The 14435-nt window shown below is 35.7% G+C and overlaps 1 protein-coding gene across 3 annotated transcripts in view; it reads right to left on the reverse strand.

Annotated features, from left to right (window-relative positions):
• Nucleotides 1-14435, reverse strand: part of ATRX (ATRX chromatin remodeler) — a 311883-nt gene that overhangs the window by 27114 nt on the left and 270334 nt on the right. For all 3 annotated transcript variants that reach the window (XM_042974749.1, XM_042974750.1, XM_042974748.1), the window contains 2 exons: nucleotides 10213-10390; nucleotides 8699-8893 (listed from right to left, as the gene is read on the reverse strand). In XM_042974749.1, the coding sequence (XP_042830683.1) occupies nucleotides 8699-8893; nucleotides 10213-10390 (373 nt within the window). The remainder of the gene's footprint in view (nucleotides 1-8698; nucleotides 8894-10212; nucleotides 10391-14435) is intronic.

The raw sequence follows: 14435 nt of genomic DNA on the forward strand, positions 1-14435 counted from the left end.
AATGAACTACTGGGACCTTATGAAGATAAAAAGCTTCTGCACAGCAAAGGAAACAACCAACAAAACTAAAAGGCAACCAACGGAATGGGAAAAGATATTTGCAAATGACATATCAGACAAAGGGCTAGTATCCAAAATCTATACAGAGCTCACCAAACTCCACACCCGAAAAACAAATAACCCAGTGAAGAAATGGGCAGAAAACATGAATAGACACTTCTCTAAAGAAGACATCCGGATGGCCAACAGGCACATGAAAAGATGCTCAACGTCACTCCTCATCAGGGAAATACAAATCAAAACCACACTCAGATATCACCTCACGCCAGTCAGAGTGGCCAAAATGAACAAATCAGGAGACTATAGATGTTGGAGAGGATTTGGAGAAACAGGAACCCTCTTGCACTGTTGGTGGGAATGCAAATTGGTGCAGCCCCTCTGGAAAACAGTGTGGAGGTTCCTCAAAAAAATTAAAAATAGACCTACCCTATGACCCAGCAGTAGCACTGCTAGGAATTTACCCAAGGGATACAGGAGTACTGATGCATAGGGGCACTTGTACCCCAATGTTTATAGCAGCACTCTCAACAATAGCCAAATTATGGAAAGAGCCTAAATGTCCATCAACTGATGAATGGATAAAGAAATTGTGGTTTATATACACAATGGAGTACTACATGGCAATGAGAAAGAATGAAATATGGCCCTTTGTAGCAACGTGGATGGAACTGGAGAGTGTGATGCTAAGTGAAATAAGCCATACAGAGAAAGACAGATACCATATGGTTTCACTCTTATGTGGATCCTGAGAAACTTAACAGAAACCCATGGGGGAGGGGAAGGAAAAAAAAAAAAAAAAGAGAGGTTAGAGTGGAAGAGAGCCAAAGCATAAGAGACTGTTAAAAACTGAGAACAAACTGAGGGTTGATGGGGGGTGGGAGGGAGGGGAGGGTGGGTGATGGGTATTGAGGAGGGCACCTTTAGGGATGAGCACTGGGTGTTGTATGGAAACCAATTAGACAATAAACTTCATATATTGAAAAAATAAATAAATAAAAGAAAAAAAAAGACATAGGTAGTACAGTGCTAGAAAAGGGAAGTACAAAAGAACTTTTATACCAGTTTTACTGACTTTTGTTTTCTTAAGAAAGGGTACAGAGCTTAGGCTATATACTCACTTAAGCATATTAAGAAATATGAACTTGACCAAGATTTTCATCTCTGACATCTGTGTAATTCAGAAGTTTACTACCAGAAAAGATACTTTCCCTAACATAATCTACATAAACATTAACAGAAGTGAGTTATTACTTTAATAGTTAAAAAATAAATAGTTAAGAATCAGTCAACAAATCTTTATCACTACAAACTTATGTTAAACGGTAAGTTTAGATCATGTTGGAAGTTTCAAAATGGCTGAAAAAGACTATTACCCTAAACAACTAAAGAGATGCACTGCCACTCTGTAGACATGATTCTAAAATCAATATATTTAAAATCAATATATTAAAAATGGGTTCATGAAAGTACGAGACTGTTATATTTCAAAAAAAGAAAAGCAGCACCAACAACAGCAAGAAATCAACGAGGGGTTTAACACAATATAATTCATGGGTGGAATGGAGAACAGAGCTGACTAAGCTGATTCAGTACAAAAACTGAAGACACAAATTAAAGCTCCAATTCTCTTCCTTTCACACACCTGCTGTGATGGACGACTCACTCTTCATTTCAATTTTACTATTTGCAACAGTAAGTCTAACACTGCTTATCAATGATATATTTCAAAAAAAGGCCATACAAAAGTGCCAAAGTTATTTTATTCATTATGGATGAATAGAATAGTGAAGAAGTGAAAAAGGAAATAGTGAAGGAAGAAATAAAGGATATAGTTCTTGCCTTTAAAGAGCTGCAAAGATAAAAGACAAAAAGTCAAGTGGTTAATAAATTAAGTCTGAGATACTAATTAAAAAGTAGAGAAGTAAAAAAACGTAAACAAAAAACAGAAATGCATGGAGAAGAATTCTATAACAATTAAAGAGGAAGTGATAAAGCAGAAAAAAAATATAATCATATACCAAGTAAAGTGAAAATAAACTTTCATTTTTAGCAGGCTTTCATCTTGAACATTATATGTAACAAAGGAAGGTGTTTGCAACTGTACTAGAATAATAGGAGCCAACTTTGAAATGTCTTTAATAAGGGCAGGTTCAAATACCAAGAAAATCACCTACTTATACCTATTTCAGAGAGGACCAATTTTCAAATTCTTGTTAAAGGAAATCAAAACCAAACAGTAATGGGCAGAGTTAAGTGAAATTCTACATATAAGCCCAGGGAGCAAATTTAACATTTACTGAGTACCTACACTGTGCTTGGTACTTCTCCACCCTCACTGCTACCACTTTACTTCAGGCCTGCATTACCTCTCTCATCTGGATTTTAAGTGCTATTAATATAGCAACCTAACAAGTACCTTTACATCTACTTTCCTTTCTCCAATCCATCATGTACACTGATACCCAAAGTGATTTTTTTCTAAAATGAAAATTCAGCGTTGGTTGTTTTCTTAAAAACACAATGTAACACAATGTCCAAACTCTAACTTCTATGATCTGATTCCCATCTGTCTCTCCAGTCTTTTCTCTTACCTCTTCCCCATGCCTTACCTCCCTTACTCTACCACCATCTCCTTTTACTCTATTATACATTTTTAACCACTTTAGGCTCCCAAAACTTGCCATGCTTTTTGGTGCATGTTTCTTTTTTCTGCTCCTCCTCTTGAGGGGCCTTCACCTTTTATCCTCATAGCAATGCAAACAGCTACCCACTTCTATTTTCAACATCAGTTCAAGTCTTCCTAATGTCAACTCCCCACCTCAACTTTTCCAAGAAAGACCTGAATATTCCTTCCTTGATGCCTATACAGATTTGTATCATAGGACCCATAATTTTTATTATATTTACTTGCTTATAGTACACTGATTAGACTACAAACTCCTTAGGAGCAGGAACCTAGTCTTGTTTACCAATGTATTCTTAGTAACCAGCATAATGATAGTTACTTTGCAGGCACCTGAAAAGTTTTTAATGAATGAATGAATAAACTTCATTATTTAGGTATATTTTTTTCACTGCCTACTAAGTAAAAGTTACAGTCTATCACCAGTTATTGAGTTCTCCCATTTATTTTCTTGAAGTGCTTGATTCACTCCATAATCATCACCCTATTTTTTTAAGTTTATTTATTTATTTTGGGAAAGAAAGAATTCATGTGAGTCGGGGGAAGGGGCAGGGAGAGAGGAGAGAGAGAATCCCAAGCAGGGAGAACATGACCTGAGCAGAAATCAAGAGTCATTTAACCAACCAAGCTGTTCAGGTGCCCTTTATCACCCTATTATGCATCCTCATCCTGCATTTTACTACCAGATTAATTTTCCAAAAGCTCACATTCATCATACAACAGATCCATTCATGAACTTATGTAGTAAATACTATTTTAAATACAATTGCCTCCATTTACCTTTCATGGCTCTCTATTAGCTGGCCCCACATTACCCACACCTCACACACCCAATTTCAACTCTTCACCTGGCCAATGTCTTCATCATACCTTGAATCCGGTACATAAATCATTATCTTCCCCTTTGCCCAAATTGCTGCATTCTACATTCAAACCTCATTCTTTCCTAAACCAACTAAATACTAACCATCTTTTATTGGCCAGTCTGATGTTTTTCCACCAAAACTGTACCTGAATGCTCTATCCTCCATTTTTTAACCATATATACTATATGGAAAACACATTCAGTACTAGTCACATCAGCACTTCATTCTTTTTTCTTAAACTATGCTAATTTTCTCTCCACAAGTGGGTTATCACCTTCTTCAGGTAAATCTCATACAATATCCTATTTCCTTTTAGATCCCTGACAATTCTTAGTTACTGTGATAGTTAGAAAGGCATTATAGTATATACAGTACACTGTTTTTAAAACTTTTTTTAAAAAGCCCTAACCTCTGAGTAAGTTACAGGAATAAAAAGCAGAGCATAGGGGGGAAAAAAGGTACCAACATCCTCCCTTTTTAAATATATATTTTTTAATGTTTATTTTTTGAGGGAGAGAGAAAGAGCATGAGGGGCAGAAGGGCAGAGAGAGAGGGAGACACAGAATCCGAAGCAGACTCCAGGCTCTGAGCTCTCAGCATAGAGCCCTCATGGACCGTGAGATCACGACCTGAGCTGAAGTTGGACGCTTAACCGACTGAGCCACCCAGGCGCCCCATCAATATCCTCCCTTTAAATGAAATCTTATGTTGCAGCCCAAATGCATAAAAGATAAAAGGAGAGAGACTCTGATTGAAATGAGATGTGGGGTTTGGAGTGCTGCCTGCCTGTCTAGCCTTCCCCTACTCAGCCACATGGTGGCACTGGAGCAACTATGCTACTCTACTGGAAGCTCCTTGGAATATGCCATTTGAAAGCTGCTAAATTCAAGTTCTAGCTCTTAACACTGGACATGTACCCTTGGGTAGTCACATTCTCCCTAGACTTCCATCTCCTAAAATAATGAATATGTATGAGAAAAGTTAAACTTTAAAGTTTTCTATAAATTTGAGGAATTTACAACTTCACAAGCCATGAGCTAAACGCTGTACTATACAATCTCAATAGTTACATTACACAATGGTATTAACTGTGAAAGAATTCTACATTTTCTTTTATTTGTTAATGTTTTTATTTCTGAGAGAGAGACACACAGAGCATGAGCAGAGAAGGGGCAGAGAGAGAGAGAGGGAGACACAGAATCCGAAGCAGCTCCAGGCTCTGAACTGTCAGCACAGAGTCTGACATGGGGCCGAACTCACAAACTGCAAGATCATGACCTGGGCTGAAGTCGGATGCTTAACCAACTGAGCCACCAAGGCTCCCCAAGAATTCTATATTTTAAAATCCAGCTTTATTTAAAATTACATAACATAACATAACATAACATAACATAACATAACATAACATAACATAAAATAAAATAAAATAGAAGCATTCTAAATGCCATCTGATTTTAGGAATCCTAGGTACTCTGCCCTGTTTCATGTACTTGGACTTAACATTCTAATTTCTAATGGGGGGCAGTAAAGTATATAATGATTAAGACTCCATGCTTTCAAGTTGGGCATACTTGAAGACCAGCTTCGCTACTAATTACGTGTGTAAACTTCAATAAGTTACATAACCTCTCCAAACCTTAATCTCCCCATCCAAAATGAAAACAGCATTATTGGCTTTTCAATTGCTGCTGGATTAAAGAAGATAATCTGAACAAAGTGTTTAGCACACAGTATGAAACCCAGTAAGAAATCAGTAAAAGTTAACTATTATTTTCCTTTTGGGAAGAGTTGTGGGAGAGTTAATATTCCTTTTCCTTTTTGTTCTTGGGCAAAGGGTTATACCATCAAAAGCAAAATACAGGGGGCACCTGGGTGGCTTAGTTGGTTAAGTGTCCGACTCCAGTTCAGGTCATGATCTCATGGCTCGTGGGTTCAAGTTCGACATTGGGCTCTGTGCTGACAGCTCAGAGCCTGGAGCCTGCTCCAGATTCTGTGTCTCCCTCTCTCTCTGCCCCTCCACAACACTCACTCACTCTCTCTCTCAAAAATAAATAAGCATTTTTTTAAAAAAGCAAAATACAGTAAGTAAAGTCTATAAATGAAAAAGCATGATACTTTTAACAACTCAGAGTACCAATTTATAGAACAGATGGTTTCTTTTCAGACATCTTACAACAATTAAATAGCATTCCTTTCCTGCAGGATTTTTTAAATCTTCTTTAAAGTACAGACGATATCTTGCTGGTCTTGGTATACCCTCACAGTACACCTCAAAATCAGCTAATAATAAATGTTTGTCAAATTAAATTTTTTTTAATGTTTTTATTTATTTTTGAGACAGAGAGAGACAGAGCATGAGTAGGGGAGGGGCAGACAGAGAGGGAGACACAGAATCTGAAGCAGGCTCCAGGCTCTGAGCTGTCAGCACAGAGCCCGACGCAGGGCTCGAACTCACGGACTGTGAGATCATGACCTGAGCTGAAGTCAGAGGCTTAACCAACTGAGCCACCCAAGCGGCCCAAATGTTTATCAACTTAAACAAATATTCCCATAATCAGAAATTTACCACATAACGAATAACTTCAAAGCAATTACTCCCTTTCAAAGTGGAATGTTTGCTTCCTATCAGAAATATTACTAACCATGATGCACTTCTTATAAAAGTTGAAGCTTAAAGTGTAATTTTAAGAACGATGTTAATCAGACAAAAATCATTCTCAAATTGAAAAGGGAAACTTCACTATCTTTAAAATTATAAACATACATGCAAGTCCTTAAAAGAATACTTCTTGCCATACAGAATTAAGTAACTAATACGAAAGCTGTTGGGGATACAAGAGTTAAACAAATCAAGGCAAGTGAACACTATGCAGCTGATTTTTAAAAAGTAGAGGTATATATACCAATATAGAAAGATGTTCAAGAAACATCTTAGGTGAAAAGAACAAGTTGGAGAAGGGTATATATGGTACGATGCCATTTGTGTTTGTGGGTTTTTTAAAATTTTTATTTTAACGTTTATTTATTTTTGAGACAGAGAGAGACAGAGCGTGAACAGGGGAGGGGCAGAGGGAGAGGGAGACACAGAATCTGAAACAGGCTCCAGACTCTGAGCGGTCAGCACAGAGCCCGACGCGGGGCTCGAACTCACAGACTGTGAGATCATGACCTGAGCCGAAGTCGGACGCCTAACCGACTGAGACACCCAGGCGCCCCTGTGTTTGTGTTTTTAACATTTATTTATTTTTGAGAGACAGAGAAGGAGTGGGAAAGGGGCAGAGAGAGAGGAAGACACAGAATCCAATGCAGGTTCCAGGCTCCGAGCTGTCAGCACAGAGCCTGACATGGGGCTCCAACTCACGAACCATGAGATCATGACCTGAGCTGAAGTTGGACGCTTAACCGACCGAGCCACCCAGGTGCCCCTGTGTTTGTGTGTTTTTAAAGATATACAAAAAAATTTGAGTGCATAAAATTTTCCAAAGACTATTTAAGAATTCTACTGATGTTCTATAATAACATAATTTAGAAAGCCAAATCACTATCAATTTAGTATTTCATAACATGAAAATGAAATAATATTCTTTAATGAAGTATGTTAAATGTTAACTTAAAAAATGTTAGATTCAAACCCCCATGTGGCCTTAAGCCATTATCAAAGAGATTTGATGGACACTGTCTCAAAAACTCTTTCATAAATGTTCTACCAGTGACTTTTAAAAAGTGTATTTATTTGAGAGAGACAGCATGCCAGCAAGTGGGCAAGGGGCAGAGAGAGAGGGACAGAGGATCCCAAGCAGGCTCCATGCAGTCAGCACAGAACCTGATGCGGGACTCAAACCCACAAACAGTGAGATCACGACGTGAGCCGAAACCAAGAGTTGGACGCTCAACCAACTGAGCCACCCAGGCACCCCACCAGAGAACTTAAAATGGAAGAGTAGTTCACTGATTAGAACAACAAAGTATTTAAAGACAAAAGACATTTTTAAAAAATTTACAAATGCTTAATGTTCATGTTACTTAAGAATTGACACGTACATTAAAAGTTAACTGGAGAAATCACTGACTGACGTTAGCATTAGAGAGTTATTTATTACTATTATCTTTTGCTTTCATTAAATGTGTCCAACTGTATGAAAAGCTAAGATACTTATGAGGTAACACATACACAAATGACTAAAGTGACTTTGGTAGAGTGATACCATAACCTGGTAGCTGCTTTCCCAATTCTCTTAACAGCTACAGGGGACATTAAGTTCTTGAATCTGAAACCAAGACAACAGGAAAAGCAACCCCCCAACAACACCCCCTAAAACAGCTTTTTAGATGAACTAGAATAGGTTTAAATATATTTAGATCACTTTATATCAGAGAACATATGGCTTTGTCTTACATTCAAAAGGGTCAAAATGATATCTACCATTATAATACATTTCTATATTGATCTAAATAATGTCTTTTTTTAAATCCAAGAACAATGGACCGGAAGACAGATGTAGATACTACTCCTGATTCTGCCACTTATTAGCTGGAAACTATGAGCAAGTCACTGAATATCTCTGACCCTAGCTTTCTCCACTTATATAAAATAAGAGGGCTTGGCAAGATTACCTCTAAGTATCCTTTTCCAAGTGTGAAAGTCTTACTTGCTTTATGACAGTGAAAAATATCAAGTAAGATACACCTTTATTTGCGGATTCTTAACCGCTATATGACAGCAATAAATGTTAAAGAAAAGACCATTAAAATTTCATATAGAAATATTAAAATTATGTATGCCCTCTACTGGAGATTATTAAAAGAGAAACATACTGTTTCCTTTAAGGTTTCTACTCCGTAACTTTTTTTTTTACAGAGCTGAACTTTTTATTTGGCATTAAATATGTATTTCAGATTACACGATCTTTTTGTGGTGTTATGTAGAGAACTGACCAAGCACCCTCTCATTTAAATACAATTTTATTCTCTTTGGAAAATTCTGAAATCTAGTCTTATTCAAATGACTAACTTTCATAGTAGTAGTAAAATACCTTTAGTCCATCGTGGGTTTTTTTTTTTTTTAAGCTAATAATCTAAAGATGTTTACCTTTGGCAGCATAGGAGTATCTCTCTTCTTCTTTTTTTCAGAATTAGGGTCATCTAATAAGTCTGGCTCAAAAGTATAAAGTTCAGTAAGCTCATTCATGGTAAAATGACGCTCGACCTGCTGCTGATCAACAACTCGAAAAGACAGTGACTGCTTAGTTACTTGACGATCATAAATCTTATCTTCCATGGTTCCCTTGTAAAAAGAAGGAACAATATACAAATAAGCAACTTTTGTACACATGAAACTTAATCAAGGAGAAATACAATTATTGGTTAATACAAAAGAGCAAAACTTCATAATAATATACTGCCATAAAGCAAGTTTTATTAGCAATAATGCTTAATTCATGAGAGATTTCATCTGTTCACTGTAGTTTACCTTGACAAAAAAGAAAGCTACATTACTGATAATCATTCTGTATTATCTGACCAATACACATTCATGTTTTGCCTTATATATATCTGTACTTGGTGGAAGTAGAAGTGCAGTTAAACACCAGGGTAAACAGAACACAGAAATAAAGAAGTACATGCAATAAGATTTTAGAGGGTTATAAAATAATACAAAAGAGTAGCTTAATTCCTTCTGAATGGAATATAATAAGCTCTCAATCACTACACACTGCCTTTCTATCGTCTTACTTTCCATAATTTCAGGACAGAAAATTAATAACTAAAACGCCACATCTATTACATATATAGCATTTTAAACTAGAATGTAAAAGAGCTTTTAGTTCAAGGATAGGAAAGGGGTGACAGTGTAGTCTGCCAATTAATAGTATTATGTACTAGAGAAGATCAAATGAGCAAGGATCAATCTACCAATAAAACCCAGTCTCTGGTTCAGAAGCCCAGATTTGGAGGCAGGTGGAGAGAACAGCATCTGTTCCCAAAACAGATGTACCAGTTAAAAGGCAACTTGCTTGATTCCATAAATCTGTATTACCTTGTACTTCTTTAATTTTACTTATTTTTCTTAAATTTCAGTTTCTGTTTTTTAATATCTGAGTTTATATTTAAAGGAAATAATGTTAATATTCTTTCCTAGAAAGTATTGCTCTTTGTAATGATTCATTATTATTATAAGTTAACTTTTTCTTCCTATTTACCCATATTTTCAAATTAAGAGAGTATCTGGTGGCCACTAAAAACAAGAATTATTTGACCTTTACATCTATAAGCAAATTAGATTTACTTATTTGCTTTTCTATGTATGCTAAGTAAAAGAACTATAAATTTTTAACTTTCCTAAACAAGCAAGAAAATTCTAAATCAGTTTATCCATGCAAATCCATCTCAAACTGAGAAAGGTGACATTATAGACATGGATGAACTACAAAACAGAAAATCATGAGAGGCCAAAATTGAGTTCTGCTGCATTATATATAGTATAGGATTGATGTTCTCAATTTCATTTGCCTCTTCATAATGCATATATGTTTGGCACTCCAAAAATATTATGTTTCACCCAACCTTTCACTATGAAAAAGAAAATATAAATTACAAACCTACCTGAGCTAAGAACCTATATACATACACAGGTTTAGTTTGTCCAAAGCGATAAACTCTGAATATACTCTGGATGTCATAAGATGGATTCCAAGAAGCATCAAATATAATCACTCTATTAGCAGCTACCAGATTAATTCCAAGAGATCCTGCTTTGGTGGAAATGATAAACAATCGTCCTCTGAAAATAAAAACATGAATAAATGCTTTAGTAATAAGTGCTTCACAGATATTATGAAATGACTTTTTAATCCTAAGGCAGTTTTTTGAACAATTAAAGGTTCAAAGAATTCATTTCTCACTTACTGAAAAAAATAAAGACATGTCTAAGGAGTCAGGCTGATGATTTATACATGCAAGATGAATCTTATTGCTAGAAAATCAAATAGTCTCATAGGAATAAAGATAAATATGGAAATCACATTAAAGATAAATATGGAAATTATGTATTCAAAGCATTTGTAGATTCTGAGTAAATGTAGAAAATCCATGTATATATAACTCAAAAGTCCTATTGTGTTCGGTACTGTTATGAGCAAGCACTAAGTACATCAAAATGAAGGACGGTGTCCAAGGAACTAAGTGTAGTAGGAATCAGTGATAAGCAATTATAATAAATATAGTGTAAACACAGGGAGAGAAGTTAGACAGATGCAAAATACTGCAGTAGCTAAAACAGAATCAAGAAAACAGACTGCTCCAAGAAGGATGTGAGGATGTGTTAAAAAATTTTCTGTGTTGGAACACAAGAATTTATATTGCTGAGAATTTGAAAATGAATTAGTTGATAGGTTCATAGAAAACTAAGCAAATGTTAAAAAAGAAATAATTACTTGAACAAAAATAAATATGTGCATTAAAAAGGGAAAAATAATCACAGTTTTTTAAGTGGTTTATGTATGAATATTTACATAGTCACAAAAAAGCAAATACTTCCAGACTCATTTAGGCAAATATTATAAAACAATACGTTGGGAAAATGAATGAGGAAAAGTGTGTGTGTGTGTGTGTGTGTGTGTGTAAATTCCCACCTTAAATTGTAATGTGGATATACGAAAGTAAATACCAGAAGAATTGCCAAGAGTTGAAACCGGTTACCTGCAGAGAGGTATCATGTGTAAGAAGGGGTTGGTTAAGGGACTGATTTTGATCTCAAGACTTATAAAACTTTTTTAAAATTTGTAAATATATTACTTTGATATAAACAAACTTTAGGAAGATTTTATACGACATTTTTTGAAAATATAAACAAATTTAAAGAAAAAAAAAAATAGTTCCATTCCCCAGAAACAACCTCCATTCCAAATCATGGAATATTTCCTAGGGTTTCTTTTTTATAATCACATATATTTTTGGCTTTACATATACATGATAATATCCGTGTATATAGTTTATATTATGAGTATTTCTTCAACTTTCTCGGTAAACATCAGGCTTGGTAGCTAAATAATATTCCATCAGAGGACTATATAATTTACTGTTGGCCAAACTAATTAAGAGTGAGAAAACCCCTGGAATATAATAAACTTTCAAAATTCTCCACAAAATGCCTTTAAATACCAAGCCTTACTATCTATAATTTCATAAGGGAAATTTGTAACTAAAATGCCATACTGATTACATACAGTATTATAAACTAAGATGCAAAGAAGCTCAAAATTTAAAATAGGAAAGAGTCAACACAGGTACTAAATTCATGTTTTATATGGAATTGGTGCTACTACATGTCTAAGAATACAAGCTACAGAAGTTATCAAAAATGGAAGATAATATATTCATTCACACTGTTATAAATAAGATCATAAGGTTGAAAACAAAAAATATGTACAACATAGAGGACTAGATTACACTCTGGCTACTCAATGAGTTACATTACCAATAAAAATCTATATTATGTTAGGGGCACGTGGGTGGCTCAGTCGGTTGAGTGTCTGACTTCAGCTCAGGTCATGATCTCATAGTTCACGAGTTTGAGCCCCACATTGGGCTCTGTGCTGACAGTTCAGAGCCTGGAGCCTGCTTCGGATTCTGCGTCTCCCTCTCTGCCCCTCCCCAGCTCACACTCTGTTCTCTCTCTCTCTCTCTCTCAAAAATAAATGAAACATTAAAAAATGTTTAAAAAATATTTATTATGTTATGTGAAAAAAAGCAAGATCTAGAACATTATTAAGTATAATTTCAACTGCACTAGAAACCAAAACATATACATACATACAATGTTAACAGTAGTTCTCTGGTCATGGAATTGTGATAATTACTTCCTTCTTTTTCTTTTAATTTTTTTAATGTTTATTTATTTTTGACAGAGAGAGAGACAGAGTATGAGTAGGGGAGGGGCAGAGAGAGAGGGAGACACAGAATCTGAAGCAGGTTCCAGGCTCTGAGCTGTCAGCACAGAGCCCAACGTGGGGCTTGAACTCACAGACCACAAGATCATGACCTGAGCCGAAGTCGGACGCTCAACCTACTGAGCCACCCTGATAATTACTTCCTTCTTTATACTTATCTATAATATTCATTACAGAGAACAAACTGTGCTTTTTTTTTTTTTTTTTTTTACTTAGTGGACATATTTAGGGATCATTGGCAACTAGGGCTCCAAAATTATTCTCGTTATATATATCTATTCTGCACCAGTGAAAGGATCAAGCATACAAGAATGGCATAAACTATGTAGGTTAAACACACACACACACACACACACACACACACACACACACACACACACAAAACAGGAAACCTTGTAGAGAACTTCAAAACTCTTTGGTATGTACCCAGTAATGAAGAGTTGAAGGGGCTTAAATAAGCACCTTTATCAAATTGCTATGCATCCCAAGTTCTGAGCTAGACTGCTAATAGAAAAAAATGAAAAAATGTCCAGCCACTGCACTAAAGGAGTGCAATGACAAGATAAAAAAACATATAAACAATTGTATGCAGTCTAATTTGCAATAATAGAGGTATTTATTTACATGGTAAATATTCTGATTTTTGAAAGCATATAAGTGGGAATGCAAAATTGTTTGATTTTGCATCCAAAAGAAAAATAAAGTCAAGTAAATGAACAAGTAGTATTAAGAATTATTTTGCAACTGGGGTGCCTGAGTGGCTCAGTCGGTTAAGCGCCCAACTTCAGCTCAGGTCCTAATCTCAAGACTCATGGGTTCAAGCCCCATGTCAAGCTCTGTGCAGACATCTCAGAGCCTGGAGCCTGCTTTGGATTTGGTGTCTCCGTCTCTTTCTCTCTCTGCCCCTCCCTGCTTGTTGACTCTCTCTCAAAAATAAAAATCAAAAAAATTTTACAATTATTTAATTGTTAATATTATTCAGTATGGAGTATATAAATTCATACTGAAATAATCTAACCAGGATATTTTAAGATTTTCCTAACACTAAACATCAGTATTAAAATATACAAACACAATGAAAATATTAACTATTATTTGAATAATGCTGCTATAAACCATCTGGATATGTTTTTTGGTAAAGACATGTAAACCTTTCTGTTAGGTATATATCTAAGAGAATTGCTGGGTCACAGGGTATGTATACAGCACTGTTAAAGCTGAACAAATAGTTCTACTAAGTCGTTGTTCCAATTTACATTCCCACTAGCAGTCTGAGAGTTCTAACTGTTCCAGATCCTTGACAACTCATGGCATTGCCTTTTTTTAATAACCTTCAAAAAAATTAGCTTAAGGATCACAAGAATTTGTAACAGTAGTATAGAGTTTCCATGTACCCTTCATCCAGCTTTCCCCAATGGTAATAACTTACATAACTATGATACGTTGTCAAAACCAGAAAATGGATGTTGGTACAATACTATGAATGCAAGCTTATTTGATTTCACCAGTTTTTACATGTGCTTTTTTTGTTTGGTATACAGCTCTATGAAATTTATCATGTATGTAGAATCATGCAATCATTTCCACAAGCAGGATATAGAACTGTTCCACCACCATAAAAACAAACCTCTTTTGTGTTATCCCTTAGTATTCATACTTTCCCCCCACAAACCCTAATCCCTGACAACCACTAATCTGTTCTCTACCACCATAATTTTGTTACATCAAGAATGCCATATGAGGTGTGCCTGGGTGGCTCAGTCGGTTAAGTGTCCGACTTCAGCTCAGGTCATGATCTTGCAGTTTGTGAGTTCGAGCCCCATATCGGGCTCTCTACTGTCAACGTGGAGCCTGCTTCAGATCCTGTCTCCCTCTCTC

The sequence above is a fragment of the Panthera tigris genome, chromosome X, assembly GCF_018350195.1.
Source record: "Panthera tigris isolate Pti1 chromosome X, P.tigris_Pti1_mat1.1, whole genome shotgun sequence".
NCBI classification, from domain to species: Eukaryota; Metazoa; Chordata; class Mammalia; order Carnivora; family Felidae; genus Panthera; species Panthera tigris.